The sequence below is a fragment of the Astyanax mexicanus genome, chromosome 20, assembly GCF_023375975.1.
Source record: "Astyanax mexicanus isolate ESR-SI-001 chromosome 20, AstMex3_surface, whole genome shotgun sequence".
In the NCBI taxonomy this organism is placed as follows: Eukaryota; Metazoa; Chordata; class Actinopteri; order Characiformes; family Acestrorhamphidae; genus Astyanax; species Astyanax mexicanus.
In genome coordinates, this window is record NC_064427.1 from 35,120,423 (window position 1) to 35,142,716 (window position 22,294).

Genomic DNA, 22,294 nt, shown 5'->3' on the forward strand with positions numbered 1-22,294 from the left:
GAGAACATGCCAAAATGCACAAAAATAAAAAACAGGGTTCTTCCACCAAATATTGATTTCGAAACTCTTAATATTTTATGAATATGAACTTGTTTTCTTTGCATTATTTGAGGTCTGCTCAAATAACATATACCTATAAATAGCAAAATCAGAGAAACTGAAATGGTCTCTTAATTTTTTCCAGAGCTGTACATGTTCACAAACCACATAAGCACATCTATACCAGGTAACCTAGCAACCTGACAAGAGTGTGAGGTATCTGCATTATGATGACCTGAAACAACAAATCCCATGTTTCTAGTACTGTGATCTACTTGCAAAGTACAAGAACAATACATTAGCCTCCTCATATCTTCAACACAAAACTAACTTTAGGCCAACTTTAGACACCAAACCTGCCTTAGCCATGCTTCTACCTACCCCTCTAGCAGGTCCATGGTGGTCGGTGTGACGTCAGTGTAGAGCAGGGTGCGGCCCAGTCGCCGGCTCTGCAGGTGCTGGGTGTAGGTCTGCATGCTGAAGTGTTCAGAGAGGTGCTCTGGGGGTTCAGTGTGCAGAGCCAGCTCTCCCTCAGCCAGCTCAGTCTGCTCCTCTCTGCCCCATGCCACTCTCAGCCTGGTCTTCATAGAGCACAGCACCCCCTCACCATCCACCTGCCCCCGCAACCAGCTCACGAACACAATCTTCAGATCCTGGGAGAACACAGAGAAACATGTGTTAAATGAACTGCTGTGTTAAAATCTCTTGTGTTAAATGAACCAGATCCGAGTAAAATGTCCACAGGTGTAGGCTGTGGTCGGTACTTCAAAGAAATGAATGAAAAAGCTTGGCCAAAAAAATATATAATTTTCTTCTTGATCAAAATTCAGTCCATTAGCCAAGATATATAAATAGTATAAGATAAGTTTGGCCAGGGGCCAGATATTTTCCAAGCCATTACGTAAAAAAAAAATCTGTTGTTGAAAATAAAGTATAATATGATGGAGTGCTACAGAGTAGTAGCTCTACAGCCCAGAGGGTTGCTGAACCCAATCGCAGAACAGTCGATTTTAAAGCAGGTAAACTCAAGAAGAAAGGGGAAAAACTGTGCTATGACATATGTGCTATGTCACTTAAGGCAATTAAATCAAACATGTCATGTTGCAATGGTTTGATTCTTGACACAGGAAGTAGATACACAGCGTTGTCTGTGGGTCCGTGGTAGTGACACAAGTAAACACAAGGTAACCACATGGCCTCCATCCACATGGTTGGGATTGTGTGCTTGTAAACGCACGTGTCGAAAGTTGTGCACCTCAGTCCAGCACAGTTTTGCGCAGATATTTCCAGTTACAGCTGAATTCACATTTTTAATCCCAGAAAAACGCTCTTACTTACCTTTTAACAAGCAAATTAAATGCCTGGATAAAGGGTTGATTACTGTTGTTTTGCTGTTTTCCTCGGGTTTTGAGAGCTCGGCACTGACTCAGCTCTTGATCGGTCAGGTGGGGGCGGGGCTGGTGACATGATGGGCCCTGCATTGTTTAATATTGTGATATATATCATTGGGGAAAAAAAATTGCAATGTAATTTTTTTCCAATATCGTGCAACCCTAAACGCAATGTAATCGAGGTGGATCCCACGAGGTAGTTTGGACATTTCTTCTGCAAGAGAGCTAAACAGCCCAGCAATCAATGGCTAATTAATGAACTAAACCGCAGTAAAGAACAGCAAGTTGTGATAGATAACCCGAGTGCACTCTTTTGAGCATTTTACAGGCTCTTCAATGAGATCCCGGGAGATCTACATCCCACTTTGTGTGACCTGTTGGTAAGTACATGAACACAGACACTCAGGGGGGGTCTTAAAGGGAATGAAGTGATCAGCGAGCATGGATAATCAATTAGTGTCTGCGCTGGCTGTGTTACAGCTTTTTCCCCTGAGCAGCCTGGTTTGCTTGTAGCGCTGCTCTCTGATCAAACTCAATTAATCAGCACGGCCACACACTTCAGTCAGTCGCTTCGGGCCATTTTTTTCCTCTCTCTTTGGACAAACTCACTCATATTTTCTGAAGAACGCACAAGATAAACACACTCGCTCATCCCGAGGGAATGCGCTCTTAATCAAGAGAAAGGCTTTTATTATTCGGTCGGTATCTATTTGTAATCATGCGATTAGAATTAGACGAGAAGACGCCCTTGTCTTGTGACCATGGAAACCCTCTGTTGTATTGAGTGAAAAATAAATATAAATCAAGCTTATTAATATGACTAATGCAGAACTGTGCTTTATTTCAAAGCTGATGAGGGAATCACACTGTATAAATATGTCATGATTAATAAAAATAAACAGGATGTTTAAAAGTGTCAATCTGTAAGTATTGTGGATTTGGATTTAGATATATTTGGATTTAGACTACGTTCACATTACCAGACTGAAGTGACTCAAATTTGATTTTTTTGCTCAATGTGGCTTAGATCAGATTTTTTCATATCCGTGTGAACGTGCCAAATCTGATTTTTTTCATGCATCTTTTTGGTTTCTCTCTTCTACCCACACATCTCTTGGTGCAGCTGTGCAGCTAAAACAGCAAAAGCAAGCCACCTGGCCTTTTGTCACCTCCTCGACCTTAGCATGTACTTCAGGAAAGCTGTTTGCTCTTCACTCAAGCAAAATATGCGTGAGATGTGAGACATTTTAAGGAACAGATTCATTCACATTACACACAGATACAGATCACCTACATTTGTGAATGTGAATTGTCAAGATCCAAATTCGATCTGAGCAAAAAAATCAGATGTGACTTGTATTGTGAACGTAGACTTAAAGATCTTGCTGGTGAGAATGTGTAATTGCAAAGAGCATGTGGAAGAATACTTACAATGCAGGTTCACGTAAATAAACTTTTGTGATGTGTTTGAGTACTTGGTAATATATGGAAAAACAATAAGCTCAAATACGTCTAACAAGCCTACCAGACCATTACGTTTTTTGTTGAGTTGATATAATATATGTTACAGGGATGGTATCATGCCAGGACAATGATACTATTAATTACAACACAGTATTTTGTCCATTCCTAACTCAGGAATACTATTTTTTCTTAGGGACTACTGCCTTAAAGAAATGCAAAGAAAAGAAAAGACAACGAAAGAATTAAAAATGAATATATACAGTACATTTCAAGGCACTTTTGTATGAGTCCAGTAAAGCTCAGCTGCACTCAGCACATTACAATCACACATTATCACCTACAAAATGTGCAGTGCTGTGGGTCTCTTGGGTGTGTCTGCATATGTGTATGTCTGTGTGTGCCTGTGTGTGTGTGTGCACTGCCTGTGTGTGCAGTTTGAAGGCAAACTGTCAAAGTGCCTTTTTTGCCATTTTTGACGTAATTTCTTGATAAATATGACAATAAAACTGCCCACCACTACAAGCTAGTGTTCTCACAACATCCCTGTGTTCTTTAGAGTGTACTCACTAGTATGTGGGTGTTTTTTTTACTGCACAGATGGGTTAAACACTGAGACCAAATGTCCTGTCTTGTCCTGTCCTGTCCTCTATTCATTTCATTAGTACCCTTACATGGAATGTATAACGAAGCAGAAACTTTTTAGGTCTTAGGAAGTTTAGGGCACATATGTTTTAATAAAAATAACAATATTTGTGCAGTGAGTGGTCCAGCGGTCTAAAGAGCTGCAACTATAAGGACGTTGCAGGTTCGAACCTGCAAGGAAGCACAACTGGCCCTGCTCCCTCCGGGTAGGTAGATGGCATGCTCTCCCAACATCACTCCTAGGGTGATGCCTGCAGCACAGGGTGTCTGTGAGCTGATGTATCAGAACCGAGCCACTGCGCTTTCCTCCAAGTGCTCTGTGATGCTACTCGGCAATGCTGCATCAGCAGCAGCTCGAAAAGAAGCAATGGCTGACTTCACATGTATCGGAGGAAGCATGTGTTAGTCTTCACCCTCCTGGTGTGTTGCGGCATTACTAGTGATAGAGGGAGGCCTAATGAGTGGGTTGGGTAATTGGCCGTGTAAATTGGGGAGAAAATGGGAAAAAATAGAAAAGAAAATAAAACGACAATATTTGATGCCACATATAGACAATGTATCGCAGACGAAAACGAAACAATATCACCATACTGAATTTTTATCCCACCTGTCCCATGCTGATACTCCTGTAGTGCCTGTAGTGACTAGGTGTAAACATGGAACATTAAACCTGAATCTGGCAAATAATTCATCCAAAAATAATAACTGATATTTAACCATAATTCTACATCTGTATCTCAGCTGTAAACCCTTAAGTCCTCCTATAGCACTGGCCTTAACTGCTCTCCGCTTATTTCATATTTCATAAAAAAAAAAAAAAACTCAACCTCAAAAGACAAGAAAAAAGCACTAAAAATATCAACAGGAAACGTGCCTCGGAAACCCCCGAAAGAAAAACACTCATTCAAACAAATTGCACGGTAGGGCTAGACGGACTTGTTTTCCTGAGCGTTTCTTCCATGAGGAGAGAATTTCGTCTGCCGCATCAAAATGAACCACGCGTTACGCCAGCCTCTCCGACGGACATCTGGTGCTGTTTGAAAGAGTTTGGAAAGAGAGGAGAGCGCTGTAATTAGCGGCCTTCAAATTAGCGAACGCATTGATGTTTAATCAATTAGAAAGGCTTAGCGGCACGTCTCCACTGTGCCGACTGTAAAGAGGTGCTAATGATGGTGTCCCTGCGGGCCTGTTAGCACTGACAGTGGAGGGGGTTCCCTTAATCAGACAACATGCTGCTGAAAGGAGTTCCACAACAAGGACACCCCACAAACCAGCTGATCCCACACCAGCTCAAAAACAGTCAACATGAGCTCTGAGCAGGAAAAATAGAAAACTATGCAGGAATGGCATATTTACTGTACACATAAAGAGGAAATAGTGTATGTTGGGGCTGTTAGGGCAAATATAATTTTTTTTTTACTAAAACCAACATTCAGAACCTCTATCCAAATGTATCCAGCTTATATCAGTTATAGAAAAAAATGGTGTGTTTTTATGCAGATAATAATGTTCCCCTCCAAACGTGTGTATGTTCACTGCTAAAGTGTTTGTGTGGCTCGTTTTTTAGTGTGAGTGTGTGTGTGTGAACTAGAACGGCCCACAGTGGTTCTTCTATAGCATCACTTAAATAATCCTTACCCATTGAAAGACCTGTAATTTAGTGCCACTTACATACACTGACAAAGATACAAAAGCATATTAATGCATGTATAAATATATTAATAAATATTAAATGTTTAAAAAATCAATTTTTTTACGTACGACAACTGGGAATATCAAGTAAAGCAGTAAAACTAGAAAAAAAAATTGTTTATGTTTTTAATCAAAGCTTTTTAAATTGTTTTAAATCAATGCTGACAAAAGTAACTAGACACAGGCTGAAAATATAATATTTAATAGTGGACATAGGAACAAGGGAAAATACTAATATTGATTAGGAAATAAAAATAAATAAATACAGTAAGAAAACCATTAATACTTATTCAGTAAAAAAATAAATAAATCTTGAGATATTTGAAATCCCTTTTTACTGATTGTTTTACAGTATAAACCTGAAAATCTGAAAATACATTAAATAAGGACATTTTTCCTTTCTTTGCAACTAAACCACTAATTAATAATTAAATAAAATAATGAATACATTATTACAAGCCAGTTACATTAAGCAATAAATTATATATTATATATAAAAACTAAACAAAACAAAACATTTGGTTAAATGCAAAAACAATGTTTTCACGGGTTCTAATACATTTTGCAACTTTTGTCCCCACTGAATTAACTAAACGTGACCTTTCATTATTTCATTATGCCATTTTATTATTAATCCATCAGTGGCACACAATGGTCTCAAAATGATTTTTTATTTTTTTTGTTTTATGGCAATTTGTTCTGGGACAATTTATGCCAACTAAATAAGCCATTATAATGACTTTATGGACTTATTGTATAATAAATGGACAATCGATAGTCTATTGTGTTCATTTGTGTGTTTGTTTACATATATAAGAGTGAACAGTATTTTAGGCAGTCATGCAGTCAATGACCAATACATACATACATACATACATACACACACAGTGTGAACTGCAGTAGTTGAAGAATAAAGTACATATTTCCTTAAATATGATTAATTCAAATTTGGTTGTCCTTCAAAAGGGTATAGTTTTTTTTTGTTATGCTGTTCTATTATCATTATTTCAGTGGCATTTAAATGGTCTTAAAATAACAATTTCTGGGACCATATATATCACCCACAAAAAATCTTTTTTTGACAGAACAAAGAATCGGTTATAGTCACAGATCTACTGTTGGGTTTTATGGTGTTTGTAATAGATTTTGGAGTTTGTGTTAATGATCACCACAATTTCAGTATAATAGTATGTACGGCTATATGAGAACATGTATTATAAGGAGAGATTGCAGTGTAAGACTGTAAGTGTGTAAGTTTAAGATTCTTCGGTATGCTCATTAGGTCAGAATATACAGATGTACAGTACGTGTCTGTGTGTGTGTGTATCTTTACTAAAAGCCCTGCTGATGAGGCGCCCCTCAGTGTGTGAAGTGTGTGTGAGCTGGTAGAGATGAGCCTGCGCTCCTCTCACACAGTCCCGTCTCTCTTCAGCACAGCAAGGTGCACAGAGTGCACTCTATTCCCCCCGCAGCAACACACACACACACACACACACACACACACACACACACAGTCTGGAAGCAATCGCTTCTCCATCAGAAGGCTGTTTGTTGTAACGGAGTGGCCGGGTCAGGGGTCAGATATCACTCTTAAACCCAAACAAACTGCATGGAAATAATAAAATAACAGCAGTGATAAGTTACATTCTAGGAAATCTTATTGTGTGTCAGATATAAGCGCCGGATGAGGCTAAGTGGGGGAATAAATGACTAACTTGTCAGAAATCACTCAAAAAACATGCTGTAAATGATCTCTAAACCCAGCGCAGGAAACCCAAGAACTGCTCTGCCGTCCAAGGTCCAGTCAGAGCTTCCAAACCGAGGCTGTTTCCACAGATTCCAGCAGAAGAACGTTTGGAAACGGAAGCTAGCAGGGATTGCAGATTTGATAATGTCCATAATTATTAATATGAAACCTCCTCTTTGGACTTTAAAACATTTAGAGATGAAATTATAGAGCTGGCCTGCTCAGTCTGCTCAGCTCCAAGACAAAAAAAAAAAAAGACTAAATAAGTGTTGAACGTTTTTTCAGAGAAGCTGATGGACCTGTGCCTCCACCTAGTGGACATTTCTACCTTCTAGTGGTAATATAAGAGTAATATATAATATAAGAATGCTATATTTTGCATTTAAAACAGGATTCAATCAAAAATAAAAATACTTAACTGATAAACTAATAAATAAAAATTTATATTAAAAAAAAATAATATTTGTATTTTGTCTGTTTATTGCAGAGGAGTCATTTGTTTAAAACTTATTTTTATTTCATGTAACTCAAATTTTAATATACAGCTCTGGGAAAAAAAATGAGACCACTTAAAAATGATGAGTTTCTTTGATTTCGCCAAATTGAAAACCTCTGGAATATAATCAAGAGGAAGATGGATGATCACAAACCATCAAACCAAACTGAACTGCCTGAATTTTTGCACCAGGAGTAAAGCAGCATAAAGTTATCCAAAAGCAGTGTGTAAGACTGGTGGAGGAGAACATGCCGAGATAAATAAAAACTGTGATTAAAAACCAGGGTTATTCCATCAAATATTAATTTCTAAACTCTTAAAACTTAATGAATATTAACTTGTTTTCTTTGCATTATTTGAGGTCTGAAAGCTCTGCATCTTTTTTTGTTATTTCAGCCGTTTCTCATTTTCTGTAAATAAATGCTCTAGATGACAAAATTTTAATTTGGAATTTGGGAGAAATGTTGTCTGTAGTTTATAGAATAAAACAATAATGTTCATTTTAATTAAACAAACCTATAAATAGCAAAATCAGAGAAACTGATTCAGAAACTGAAGTGTTCTCTTCATTTTTTCCAGAGCCGTATATATATATATGAAAGAAATCTATAAAAAAATATATATCTATAGTGTGCTGCCATCCAATCCTGGGTCAGGCTGTTTGCCATCAGTGGCTTGAGTCTGAGAGAGCACTATTGGCATTGCTCTTTCTGTGTATTGCTATCTTGGCAGTAGAAAACACAGGAGTGACTGACTGAAAACAACCTAGGCAGACATCAACAATCAGACGTTCACTGCCATGTTTGTAATGAATGGTCAACACATGCACCTGGCTCTTGAAGGGAATGGCAAATAAAACAATATTTGGTTTATTGCAAGTTACAGCCAAAACACACCCATTATTAATTAAGAGAATTAGTACATGCATACTTTTCCCGTCGTTACGATAGCAAAGACACACTGACATACATTAAATTGAGCTGTGCATGGATGCGAGAAGCACTAAAATATTTGCAAATATTTTTGAAACAGCATTACTTCTGTAGTCTGCAGTAAAACCATCTCTTAATGTTGTTTAAATTAAGGTAAAATGGTTAAACCTGCTTAAATTTGTTATAAAAAGTGTCATCATTTTTCCATGACTTAAAATTTGCATTAAAAGTTCTGAAAGTCTAGACTGTTGCTCATAATTGGCATGTAAATGTTTAAGATGAAATCACAGAGACAGAAACCAGGAAAGACAGGTTTCACATGTGGCAAAGATTTACGCGTTTTATGTAAATGCACGTCAACCAGACTTTTAGACCCAGAGGAACGATCAAAATCATGCTGTCTTGAGTGGCCGAAAGGGGGGGGGGGATGCCTAAGGACATTTCTGATCGACTGATGAAGCAATTAAACCCTGCCTGGTTTTGAAATGCAGTGAGGCCTTATGGGACAATTAATTACTTAGAGGTACTTTTGTCATAAATTTCCAATGTGAAAAGGTCAGCTAAGACTGTGTTTCCTAACTTTTCCCAACAACCTGTGGCCAACTTAAAACACCAAAAAATATTTAAATTTAATGAACCATTAAAAGCATTACCAAATACGACAGAACAATTAATGTAGACTATTGACTTGACTGATAGGCTTGAATTGCCTCAGGAAGTTTTGTTGTTAATGGTGCTGTTTTATCCATTAGTCCACGATACAACAAAAGTCATTTCACTTAAACGCGTTACTTAGACTGGACCTAAAGATGTTTTATTTTTGCAAATAATTAATACTATTATAGCATCACATCTTATTACACCATTTTTTAAAATATCTTTTTATCTGCTTATAGTATATATACTTTTACACTGCAAACAGAAATAAAAATGTCAAATAGCCCACAAGCAGTAGAACTTTGGCCCACTGGGGGGCGACACCACTCCACAGTATCCAAAGAACCTGCGAATTTGACATGTATAATATAGTCAAATAAATTACTAAGCCTAAATATTAAATGTTTCTGATTATTTATGTGTGTTTATGTGTGTTAGGCCTTTACCGTGCACTATTTGCTAGGATGCAGGAGTATCATTCATTTTGATCATGAGTACTTAATTAAGCCAGGTGTCCACTGGAATAATGCACTGGAAGAATGTAATGGAAGAATCCATTCCTACATAATAACCTCATCCCAACTGTGAAGCATGGGGGTGGCAGGATCAAAGCTTGGGGCAGAGTGGCTTGACATTATTATTCTCAACTGCCCATATAAACACCTCAAGTGCAAAAAAAAAAAAACAGTTCAGTTAGTTGTAAGATTTTGGTGTCAGGACGGGATGTTTGGTTGGCTCCCTTATTGTGATGTCGCAATAATGAAACATGCATATAGAACCACTATGGCATCACCCATCGCCAGAGATCCACCCACTAGATCAGTTTAAGATCCACCATTTTGCTCTGCTGGTTTTATGAGCACCAGACTTCTTCTGAGGGAGGGATCTATACCTACAGTTTGTGGCAAGTCAACAGATGAGGGAGATGTGTGTACTTTCGAATAACGATTTTTGTGCTTCTATCCAGTTAAGCATGAACTACTGTTTGTCTGTCTTTATCTTGGATATATTTAAAAAAAATGCAGTAGGTGACTGTAACTATACATGTATTAGTTTTATCAGCGTGACTCACCGGCTGGGTGCAGAGCAGGTAGACAGGGCTGGGTGGAGGAACCTGACTCAGCTCACAGCTCAGTCCCAGAGAGGTGAGGATCTCAGTCAGAACCTCATATCTCCTTGCATTACTCATTTTCAGCTCGGAGAAACCAGCAGAGCTCTGCACCTGCTCAGCATCTGGGGCAGTTTCCAAACGCACCTGAAAGATGCAGAAAGAAAATAAAGAGAATTTTAGTTCTTTCTTTTTCATCTATTTGATGCCACACAAAAAAACTTGCATCTTAATTGATGATTAAAAATTATTTACACTGATATTTGTTCTTATGTAAATTGGCCATTTAGAAGCTTAAAAACATTTCTGATGAAATACAGAGAACAGAAGGGTTGAGAAACACTGAGATACATGACTGTGCTAAATTTAGATTTGATTTCTGATTACAACATATCTGTTATTTGAACAGACACTAGTCCTGAAATGTCCAGGATGAGCGCATTTATTTAATCAATAACAGTATGTGCACAATCCACATGTATTTAAACAAAATCTGCTTTTTGACACTGGAAAAAAAGAAACCCATTGTTACTATAGCTACAATACTGGATCATATGCCTGGTTCACACTACAAAACGTCTTGAGTGGTCAGACCATCGTGCTGTTCACACGACATGACTGGTTGTACTGTACAGGCGAGTCTTTCTGTTCTTGTGGCTTTCACAGTACATAACTGATCAGTAACACAGGGCTAAAAATATTTTTTTTTGATAGTGAGAAATCTCATTTGGCTGCTTTGCAAAACCTTGTTGTAACAAGAACCTGCTAGAACAAAATTCTTTGTTGGCGATAAACGAAAAAAAGAGCCGGCCACTGAAAAATCGTGTAGTGTGAACCAAGCTTTACCCAAACCCTGATTTATAACCATTGTACCGCAACATAACAATTACATATCAAATAAGAGAAGATATATAAAATGGTTTTACATCAGATTTAAAGGACTATTAAGGATTATATTTTCTATAGTATCTCATAACATGATTAGGGTGTGTCATCAAATATTCTGGAAATGTTTAGGCACCGGCAACTCTTGAAAGCAGACCTTCAGCCAGTATTTCCTTATTTGAACTGTGTGGTACACCACTGAAACCTGTGTGGGTTGTATCCTTAGAATCTGCTCACTGCCCACTCAGAGTTGCCAGGTATAGACAGCAGCACTATCCTGCAGCCATTACCTGCTGAACAGGTAATCACTGAACTTCAGTAAGGTTGCTCATTAAAGTTTGGTCATTTTTAGATAGATATATAGACAGACAGACAGATGGACAGACAGATGGACAGACAGATGGACAGACAGATGGACAGACAGATGGACAGACAGACAGACAGATAGACAGACAGACAGATACTGATATTTCTTAAAAAGAACTCTTAAAAACTGAATTGCTTCCAGAAATTTGCTTGGAGAAAAAATATTTAAGTTTAAGCAATTAAAGTAACATTGCTGTTTTTGTTCTTAATAAAGTGCCACAATCATGCTCATAGTTTGTTTGAGATCCAAAAGCATGGTAGCCTCTCATGATGGCAGTATGAGAATGAGATTACTCATGACAGCTGGTTAATAAATCCGTTGTGTGAGAATAATTATCGCTTCAGTATCGCATCAAGGTATCGTACCGGTACCAGTATCGGTATCAGAATTTTTAAAACAATACCCAGCCCTACAGAGGAGTGGGTGGGGCAGAAAACTTGATCACTTGCTTGAATTTATAACTACTAAAAATATCTTTCGTTATGTTTGCACCTTTACGCTTCGTTGATTTCTGTCTTATTACTAAATCACTACAGACAACTATCATCACATCTGCTTTTTCTGAGTAGATTAGATGCAAAATTGGACCAAATGAATTGAATTTTTTTGGGCCAACAACCAATCAACATATTGCCATTGCTCTACCTGACATAGGACTGCTTCCCCACTGTCCTCTCCATGCGTCACTCTGACTATGACCATGTCCTTTTCCTCTGTATCTTTCTTCTCAGTGCTCAGCTCCCCCCACAACTCCACCTGTGCGCTGCTGCTGCCCTCCTGAGGCTCGCGCTCGTAGGCGCTCCCGCTGGCCAGTACGCTCAGCTGCACCTCAGAACTGTCTGCTTTAGTGAAGCTTAGCCTGCAGATCTGGTCCCTCCGACCCTCTCTGGGCTTTAGTCGGAGTCCGGCGGGGCACAGTGTGCTCGACAGGCCCAGGACTTTACCGCCCTGGCTCAGGTAGTCCAGGAAGCGCAGCTGCAGCTGGGGTGTGAGTGGCTGGTCGGTGGCCAGCACCAGCAGCAGAGCGCTCTCCAGCCAGGGCTCGCCCAGCGCCTGCTGAGGCCGGAGAGGGTAAATGATGTAACTGTCCGTGTCGATACATTCAGCCAGCAGGGAGCGCACACGCTCGTAACGCTCCTCACAGCCACCTGTGAACACCAGCACATTCGGAGGTTTTCCATTGACGTTCATCCGCCGGCTCTGGCCTGAGAAGTAGGGCTGCAAAATATGAACAAATTAATATGTTTTAGCAATGTTGCAACATAGAATTTTTTATGTGTAATACAATATATTTAAAACATTAAAAGAACAATATTCAGCCACTTTACTCTGAACCCCCTAAATAAAATCCAGTGCAATCAACTGCCTTCTGAAGTCAGAATCCAGCTGTGTGTAATTTAGTCTCAGTATAAATACAGCTAATCTATATAGACCTCAGTGGTTTGTTAGTAAACACCAGTGGAAAAAAAAGCATCATGACGACTAAGGAACTTAATAGACAAGTCAGAGATAAAGCTGTGGAGAAGCTTAAAACAAGGTTAGGTTATAAAAAAAAAAAAAAAACATAGATTCAATTCATCATCCAAAAGTGTAAAAAGTATTCTACAACAACAAAACTACCAAGACATAGCCGTCCACCCAAACTGACAGAGCAGGAGCAAGGAGAGCACTAGTCAGAGAAGCAGCCAAGAGGCCATGGTCACTCTGGAGGAGCTGCAGAAATCCACAGCTCGGGTGGGAGAATTTGCCAACAGAACAACTCTAAGTCATGCACTTCACAGATCTGGCCTTTACAGAGGAGTGGCAAGAAGCAAACCATTGTTAAAAGAAAGACATAAGATGTGCCATTTTGGACATCTGGAAGATGTTCTATAATCAGATCAGACCAGATCAGAAGTTGAACTTGTTGCCCTAGATGCAAAGCACTATGTGACGCAAAAGTAACAGTGCTCATCACCCTGAACACACCATCCCCACTGTGAAACATGGTGGTGGAAGCATTTCGCAGTGGTGATGCATTTTCTTTTTAGCAGGGACAGGAAAGTTGGTCAGAGTTGATGGGAAGATACAGATAGAGCGAAACACAGAGTCATGATGGGAGAAAACCTGTTGGAGGCTGCAAAAGACTTGAGACTGGGAAAGAGATTCACCTTCCAGCAAGACAACGACCCTAAACATACAGCCAGAGCTAGAGTGTAATGGTTTAGATCAATGAATATTCATGTGTTAGAATGGCCCAGTCACAGTTCTGACCTAAATGCCATTGAGGATCTGTGACAAAAAAAAAAAAAAAACATTTTTATTCTCAGATGCTCTCCAACCATCCATGGCTGAGCTTGAGATATTGCAGGTCACTTTAATTGTGAATGTAACTGTCTAGGTCTAATATTTGTTAACTTGTCACAGGGTTCATTTGCAACCAACAAACAACGCATGCCTACCGAGACACTTTCGCCCACCTCCTCATCATCATCATCCACTCCTGTGCACTCGTAGTCATCAGGTAGGTCTGGGATGTTCTCCACTGAGGCATATTTAACCGAGAGGATCGTGCTGTTCTCCAGCTCCAGGCACTCGTGGCAGCTGGACAAGTGTAGGTGGTGGCCCTCCATATGGTGGTGCTCTGCTGCGTGATCTGACTCTGACACCGGCTGCTCACGTACAGCCCTGCGTTCACTGCCGGCGCTGGAGGCGTCCGAGTCTCTGCGTGCTGCTGAAAGACGCAGGCTGCTCTTCCTGCGGAGCTGCAGCACATCCAGAACTTCCTGCTCGCACAGAGAGGCGGTGGACAGCACAACCCCTTTCGGTAAGCAGGCGGGAAATGACTGAAGTGTTTTCCCCACGTCCGACCGCTGCTTTTCAAAGAGCTCTTTCAGTGCAGATTCCCTGAGTGACACCGCTGCGCAAGACAGAAACAAAGAAACAAAGGGTTAAAATAAATCATACAATGTACACAGGACAACACTGCATTATTCAATTGAATTATTATGGATTATTCAATCAATATAATTAAATAGTATTAAATAAAATGTTATATATTTCAATTAAAACTACTGACAATTATCAATTCAAGTAATAAATGACTCTCCTGAAAACTGTTTATTTGAGGAGTAAGGCACTTTCATTTATTTACAGTAAGCTTAGATATCCAGGTTTCCACTAAGGCTGGGTGCAGCAGCTAATGCTAATACTGCTTCAGCCGGTGATTGAGAACCAAACTGAAACTTCTGTGCAATGCTGCACTTCAGCAGAGTGGCTTTACTGCTCCTCACCTGATTATAAGGCACACTGATGATTTTTTGGGAAAATTAAAGGATTTTAAGTGCGCCTTATAGTGTGAAAAATACGATAGTCTTAATTCCAACTTCTTAATACATTGTGCATAATGCTGAGTTGTATTAATACAATTTATCTTTGTATTAGTAAATGCATTTAATACTAATACACTATCATTGGATATGTACACTATGGTGGTAACTCATAGGTTACCAAAATTAGTGATTAGACACAGACAGTATATTGGATTTCCCCCTTAACTAGTACAAATCATAATAATAAAATCTACATGTACTGGGTTAGAATGTGTGTAATTCTGTTAATTCATAGAAATAAAGCATTAAACTTACAAACTATCTTTTCCGGTATAAGGCCATTTTCCATCTGCAGGCGACCTTCCAGAAAAGCCACTCCCAGAGTGCTGAAGTTGTCCAGGCTGGCCTCAGCCACTGCCCTGTAGGGCTGTCCAGGACTGCAGGCCAGAGGAAGGCAATAGTCTGACCACTTCAGAACCTAATCAGAACAACAATAAACAGATACTGTTCAGAGAAAAAGTGAGCCTGAAATAATATGAAGTGCTGAACAAATCACACTGCAGTGTAAAGAAATAATAATAACACAAAAAAGACCATCTAGTACCATTTAAGTGTATGTTAATAAAATAACAAATCATTTAAAACAAATCCCAGTCTGACAGTTAGTAATGTGTAGTTAGGTGCACATTCAGGCTATAATAGAGTGTTCATACTGCATGGCCTACTTTTTTATTTAATCTTTGAGGTGACTGGGCCGCTTTCTGTCCTGCTGTGGCCTCTATGATAAAGGCGATATTCTCAACTCTTGGTCCACTAATCAGAGAGGACCCCAAAAGCAGTGTCCACTTGCTGAGGTCATCACATGCCTGAGTATAAAAACAGAACAAGCATGCGGTTAATGAGAAGCAAAACACACAAGTAATTAGATTAGAGAAATAGAGAACGTGAGTGAGTGAGTTCCAATTATTGATTCTGCTGCTGTTAAGGCATTTAATCTCTCATGCATTTACAGTATTTACTGTTAACAAAACAGATTTAAGTGTTCATTCAAACCATGATTCACTTAAGCTGTGTTCACATGTAGACAATCTGATTTGGTTTGGTTTTCAGTCTTAATTTCAGCACTGTCTAATTTGGCATTTACTGTAAGTTTGTATGTGTGAAACTACTCTACATAGGAATTTAATTTGGGTTCCACCCACACTGCACTTGTAAGTGCTTAATTCAAATTTAAAACACATTTGATTGTTCACACTGGGCCACAGACCTCAACTGGATTTAGTGGTGTAAATATAACAAAAAAAGTAATGATAGTGTGACAGTCTTCCTTGACAAATACTTTATATGTCCAAATGTTTGTGGACACCCCTTCTAATGAATGTATTGAGCTACTACAGGTTGAAGACATTGCTGACATAGATAGCTATGTCTACTCATTATAGAGAAATACTGCCAAAAGAATAGGACTATTTACAGCAGATAAGCATGACTCTGTCAGCACCATTATGCCTAAGGCCAGGAGGGAATAGAGGAGTATAAAGCCCCCCAGTATTGGAAGGATGGACTGAATCTCCTGATGAATTCGGATCTGTGCTGCGTGTGTGAACAGCGTTTCAGTGCAGGGAGTGCAGTATAAACATGCCGGGGTCTGAGGGTGGGGTTAAGTCACCTGCGGCTCGGTGAAGTATATGGCCTTGTTTCCCCGGGTGAGGAAGGCTGGGGGGCTGCTGGTCTCGCGCAGGGCGCAGAAAGCCACCCCGCCGCGGCTCGCGCTCAGCCGCCTCAGCGCGCCGCGGATCACCGTCGTGTAGCACTTCTGAAAGCGGACCCACAGGTACAGGTAACACAGCGTTATCAGCATGATCCCCGCATCAGCTACAGCGCGCGCTGTCCTCCCCACCCCCGAGCGCAGCCGCCCGCTCACACACACTCACACCATTACACTGTAACACTGTTACACACCTTCATACACACTTTATACACACACTACTGCTCACTTCCGTGTTTGTTTACAGACAGATCCCGCCTCTTCCTGCACGTCATCAGCTCCAGAGCGCGTGCGCCCAAACTTAAAACGGTAAAAAGTAAAAAATTAAATAAAAATACTATTATTTTTTTATGTAAAACAAGTAAAACCAACCAAACAAACAAAAAAGCTAAAATATGTACAAAAAAATGTACCCATAAAAAGTGTTGATAAATCCATTGAAAATAAACCAATTTATAAGACAAACAAATAAAAAAAGGATAACAAAAATAATAAATATGTACAAAAACTGTAAAAAAGATGTATCCATTAAAAAACCTTGATTGCAAAGCCCATTAAAAGGCATTTTGTGTAATTATAAATATTATAAATATAATCATAAATATTAAATATTTTTTACATTTGTATCTTTAAAAGAAATAAAGTAAGTAATTCTTGCATGTCTTAATGTATGGGTATGCAATAAAAGTTTTTTTTAGTTTTAAAATACAAATATAAGAATATTTAATTTAATTTAAGTGACATGAAATAATGGCATTAAGTGACATTGAAATCATTTAAATTCATTAAATAAAAAAAATAAATAAACATACATTTATAATTGATATTTCATATTGGAAATTGTTCTATAAATACAGTTACACGGTAATCAGTTAAATAGTATTTGTAATAGGAATTGTTTAATGTATTTTTATATTAACTGTTTCACAGTTCCATTCTAATGATCAATGTATCTATGCAGTACAATTTTAGTGATACATTTTCCTAAGGACTGCTATTCTATTCATGAATTTACTTCAGCTGTGCTTTTCTATTCACATGTAACACAAAATTTACACAGAGAAACATAGTCAGTCTTTATACATAGCCAGGTAACCAACAAATACATGATATGTTGTAATTTAAATGTATATGTAATTGATATTTCTGATTGTTAATTATATTAGAAAATACATTTACATGGCAATCTATCATTTATTTCATTGTAAAATGTTTTTAAATATTAGTTTGAGCTGTTTAGGTACATACCTAACACGAAACGTTGTACTTGTATGTAATAAGATATTTAACTTAATTCAGAAGATAACTGTTAACAGTATTCACTTATGTGTCCTTTTTATAATTAATTAATTATAATAAAAATATATATACATATAATCTTTCCTAAATGTTCGGGCATCCCTAAATTAAATTTTAAATGTAAATAGGTGCAAACAAGTGCACATTTAAGAGCACAATTTTCTTTTTTATTATTTTGAAATGAGAAAATAAAAAAATATTAACAGTTTATTTACATTTGTACTTTTTTTGGTGGAGCATGTTATGTAATTACTTAACATAAAAATCAGCAACTCAATAGGTGTCCAAACTATATTAACATTTTTAGGGTAGCCAGTTAATCCTTAAGTATCCATTCATCTTATATAATTTTATAAATTGTATATGGCATAGGGCAGCAATATTCCAAACATACAAATTTTCTTTTATATTTTTACTAAGATGTTGATTCAGAATGTGGCATCCATAACATATTAACACTGTTATATTTTCACTTATTACCTTCTTATCCATGACTCTGGTTTTGTAGCCCACCTGTAGCCAAACTGGACAGTTCGTTGTTTTCTTTCTTCTGAGGGTGTGATCTTTATCTGATGACCTCAGGTCTCAGGTGCTGTGCTGGTCTGTAGAAAGGAGTTGGGGGAAACAGCTATAAGAGGAGGTTTTCTCCTCTCCACTCTCTCAGTCTGAGCTCTGGCCTGGAGAGAGAAGATGCTTCCACACACACTGACCGGGGTCTCATCACCTGGACACTTCAACACTCAGGAGCCTGGAAGAGTCATGGGTCATATAACTGGGTAAGACTAATGAATTCATTTCTCAGTGATTAGTCATTTGTTTTTATATATGTAGTTCAGTTTATTAATATTATTATTAATATACATTTTTCATATTTTTCTGCTTGTAGTTCTCCAGTGATGTGGAGACCATGGGCGCTTCACTCTGATAGAGATGCACAGCATGAAAAGGTAAAAAAACTTCTCCTCCTTTAAGCTGTTCACAAATCATATAATAGTAATTATAATATAAGTGAAGACCTGTTATACTCACACTGCTTTTCTTTTTCCTTTAACAGACTACTATTGGAACACACACACAGACCCCAAAGAATATAAATGGGTTCCATCACCCAGTGAGGTAAGTGTTATGTTTAACTCTCTTGTCTCTGCTTGTTGAAGATGGATCACCATTTTCATTTCTAAGCAATTTAATTAGTATATATTTTTTTCAAACGCATATCTGATATTTATATGTAACAATAACTACCATAATTTGTTATAAAATAACTGTTTAACCATTAGGATTAACCAAGATGCTTGTGATACAGTGTCTTTAAGACTGATCTATGTACATGACCCCTGTTCTGACCCCTTTATTGTGTCACATTCAACAAGCATTCCAGGCTCCAACAGTTAGGCATACTTTAACCTGAAGGAGTAGATAGGCCTATGTAAACATGCATTTGTGTGGCATTTATGTTTTAGAGATGTAAAAATGCAACATTAACAAATGTATTTAATAAAAAGTAAGGAAAATTAGCAAATGTGACATGATATGGACCCTTTTTTTGAGGAATTTGATTTTATAGATGTGACTGAACAACTTTGTCAACAATTCAGTTTAATTCACAGTTTTCATTCATCTTGGCATGTTCTCCTTCACCAGTCTTACACACTGCTTTTGGATAACTTCATGCCACTCCTGGTGCAAAAATTCAAGCAGTTCAGCTTGGTTTGATGGTTTGTGATTATCCATCTTCTTCTTGATTATATTCCAGAGGTTTTCAATTTGGTAAAATCAAAGGGACTTATCATTTTAAGTGGTCTCTTATTTTTTTCTAGAGCTGTATAACATTCCTATGTGGGGCCTGTATGGGTATCTCAACCCTCAACATGGGCCCTATCTGGAGTGTTAACTGGTTAAGGTTGTTTGTAAAAAAATAGGCCCATTTATGAAGCCCAACTGAGTACAAACCCAAAGCTCTTGCTGATCTGAAACCCACCTAGCCCACATTCCTTCTATGTGATCCCTTCTTGAGAAAGCTGGCTGAGAGTTTATGTATGTATGTATTTTTGATTGGAAACATTATCTCATTGTGATTTCACCACACAGGTTGTATCTGCCCAAATCCAAGACCGAGGTGTATTTGTCTCATCTGGGAAAGAAAGTTCTGGCCAGCTTTCCTGTTCAAGCTACTCTGCACTTCTACAACGACGACTCCAGCTCTGAGGAGGAGAGTGAGAACGAAGAGGAGATGATGGAGAAAGAGTGGCAGCTTTCAGTGAAGAGGAGGACCTAAAGGACATCTGTCTAGAACTAACAGAGACGAACAGAGAACTTAATTCTTGAAAAACTTTTGGCTAGGTTTTACCTTTGACAAGAAACACCTTGCAGCCAGTGGTACCAACGACACCATGGACAAATCTCTGCTGTTCGGTTCATCTTGACCAGGACATTAAACCTGAGCTCATCAAGTTATTACTCTGGTCATCACCACTGGCATTCATCCCAGAGCAATCAAATATGGGACCAATCTTGAGGCCTCATGTGCTACATAGTTGCTTCAACAGGGTTCTACTCTACTATAGGGTTCTATTCTAGCCTGTATTGTCAATGGACAATCATCATGCTCAATTATTTTCTATAAAAGCTTAAACAGTTTTAAGGGTTTAAGCACATCTGATTTAATGTATCCTTTGGTTTACCAGGATACAACCAGTTTAAATGTTGCACCCTATCAGATATTGTTACGTTTTGCTTTTTAAATCATACACTCTTAGCATAAAGGGTTTTATATCACACCAAAATATGCCATATAAACCAAGCAGCTAGGTGAGTGATGAAGATGAGGGTGGTGATGGGGTGGATGCAGGTGTGAGGTCGATATTCACTAGGTGAGGAGGGACTGGGAGGTATATATAGGACTAGAAAAAGGAGGTGCAGTTCCATATCTCAAAGTTTTGTTAATTCTTTAGAAAAAAAACGTGTTAATTCCAGTTAATTTAATCCAGATAGTGTTCATTTTACACTGGCAAACATACTGTGTATAAGAAAACAAGGCAGTGATCCTGGATCAGTACTATCTAAATTCTGAATCTTTGTTGATCCTGTTGTATCAAAAGATCATAAAAAAACACATTTCTTATGTCCTTGAATGTTCCAAAGTGGTTTGGAGCCAAATATTGCTATTGTAATGGACATTAACCTTAAGAACAGTTTTCCTTCCTTCTTGTCCATTTTTGGAGGCACCATGTTTTGACAGAGATGATATAACAAAATTTTGTGCACCAGATTTAAGCAATAATACACTCAAGGTTCATGCTATAATGTGTAATATTGGCACTGCTGTGCTGCCATAATGACAGTATTAGTGTTAAAGCACAAACCTCGAGTGTATTATCGCTGTTTATTGAAAGATTTTGAGTTAAAGAGGATGAGAAAATATGATAATATGAACTGTTTGGTTATAAAGACTCAGCGAGTTAAAATAGTTTAATTGCTGCTCAGTTTGTAGCAGCACAGTTTGGTTTGTAAGCGCTGCATCGTTGCTAGGTTACCTGTATGTGGCAGAGTAATACATGGAGAGCTTAGGTTACAGTGCATTACCGGCTGATAATGTCACTCATACAACGCCTCTCAGCCAATCACATTGCAGGGTCTGAACTAACTGTGGTATAATAGTGTTTAATCCATAGCTCAGCTCATCTTTACGGCTTGTTGAACATCTGGAGACCTTGACATCTTTTTATATTGTATGAATGACTGATCTTCCATAGGATGGATCCATCGACTTAGGAAAGGAAACTGTGATATTTCAGCTTATGATCTCCACACTGGCAGTTGGTGACCTAACCTAAGGGTTAGTGGTCTATATGTATACGTACATACATGTTGAAGTAGTGGTTAGGTCTGTTGAAACACGAGGCCTGTAATTTGACTTGACTTGCTTACTATTTCTTTCCTTCACTGGATCTGGAGATGGTGCTTCAGCATATCTCCAGCATATACTCACAATAAGAAAGGAAGAAGAAGAGTCTGCTGTTTTGGAAACAAGCTTATGAAAGAGCAGGAGATCATGCTAGCATGTCTCAGGAAGCAGCCTGGGTGGAAGCAGGAGAGGATTAGAACCTGAGACTTGAGCAGGAAACACAGCGGAACTGAAACAGCTCCTACAGGACCGTACAGCTCTGATCCTGTTTACCCAAGCAGAGCATAAACACACCTTTAACCCGAACCTGACTCACAACATCCGCCTCTCACACCAGCACACGCGTAGGGCTCCGCTTCGGTTCGTTAAAAGCAGTGGAGATTATGGGTTATAGTTACAATAAGTCTAAATATTTCTCTCATCTCTCATGAACATAAATTTTGTAGACCCTAATATAAAACCCTGTGGGACTCCGCATCATGTGTAAAACTGCAATAACTTCAAAAAGGTTCTAAAATGTTTTTTTTATGCAATAGGGCAATGGAGTGGAGTGTGTTTCGGTGTTTGTCATTGTACTGTATATTTCTTA

At 38.4% G+C, this 22,294-nt stretch overlaps 2 protein-coding genes across 4 annotated transcripts in view; one reads left to right on the forward strand and one right to left on the reverse strand.

Annotated features, from left to right (window-relative positions):
- The window catches only part of hlcs (holocarboxylase synthetase (biotin-(proprionyl-CoA-carboxylase (ATP-hydrolysing)) ligase)), a 48,282-nt gene extending 31,530 nt beyond the window's left edge, over positions 1-16,752 (reverse strand). The window contains exons 1-7 of one of the 3 annotated variants that reach the window (XM_022681408.2): positions 16,401-16,752; positions 15,457-15,597; positions 15,047-15,209; positions 13,880-14,319; positions 12,066-12,638; positions 10,133-10,315; positions 421-692 (exon numbers count right to left, since the gene is read on the reverse strand). In XM_022681408.2, the coding sequence (XP_022537129.2) occupies positions 421-692; positions 10,133-10,315; positions 12,066-12,638; positions 13,880-14,319; positions 15,047-15,209; positions 15,457-15,597; positions 16,401-16,592 (1,964 nt within the window). In that variant the 5' untranslated portion in view covers positions 16,593-16,752. Of the gene's footprint in view, positions 1-420; positions 693-10,132; positions 10,316-12,065; positions 12,639-13,861; positions 14,320-15,046; positions 15,210-15,456; positions 15,598-16,400 lie in introns of all 3 variants that reach the window. The other 2 variants (XM_007247289.4, XM_007247290.4) reach the window with 2 other exon arrangements.
- Positions 16,753-18,385: 1,633 nt separating this feature from the next.
- Positions 18,386-22,294, forward strand: ripply3 (ripply transcriptional repressor 3). Its single transcript, XM_022681409.2, has 4 exons — positions 18,386-18,574; positions 18,685-18,745; positions 18,853-18,914; positions 19,890-22,294. The coding sequence occupies exons 1-4, from the start codon at positions 18,489-18,491 to the stop codon at positions 20,074-20,076; spliced, it is 396 nt and encodes a 131-aa protein (XP_022537130.2). The 5' UTR covers positions 18,386-18,488; the 3' UTR covers positions 20,077-22,294.

Coding starts and splice junctions, on each gene's coding strand:
- ripply3 (XM_022681409.2), top strand. CDS start 18,489: ATGCTTCCACACACACTGACCGGGGTCTCATCACCTGGACACTTCAAC. Junction 18,746..18,852: donor GAGATGCACAGCATGAAAAG/GTAAAAAAACTT, acceptor TTCCTTTAACAG/ACTACTATTGGAACACACAC. Junction 18,915..19,889: donor GGGTTCCATCACCCAGTGAG/GTAAGTGTTATG, acceptor TTCACCACACAG/GTTGTATCTGCCCAAATCCA.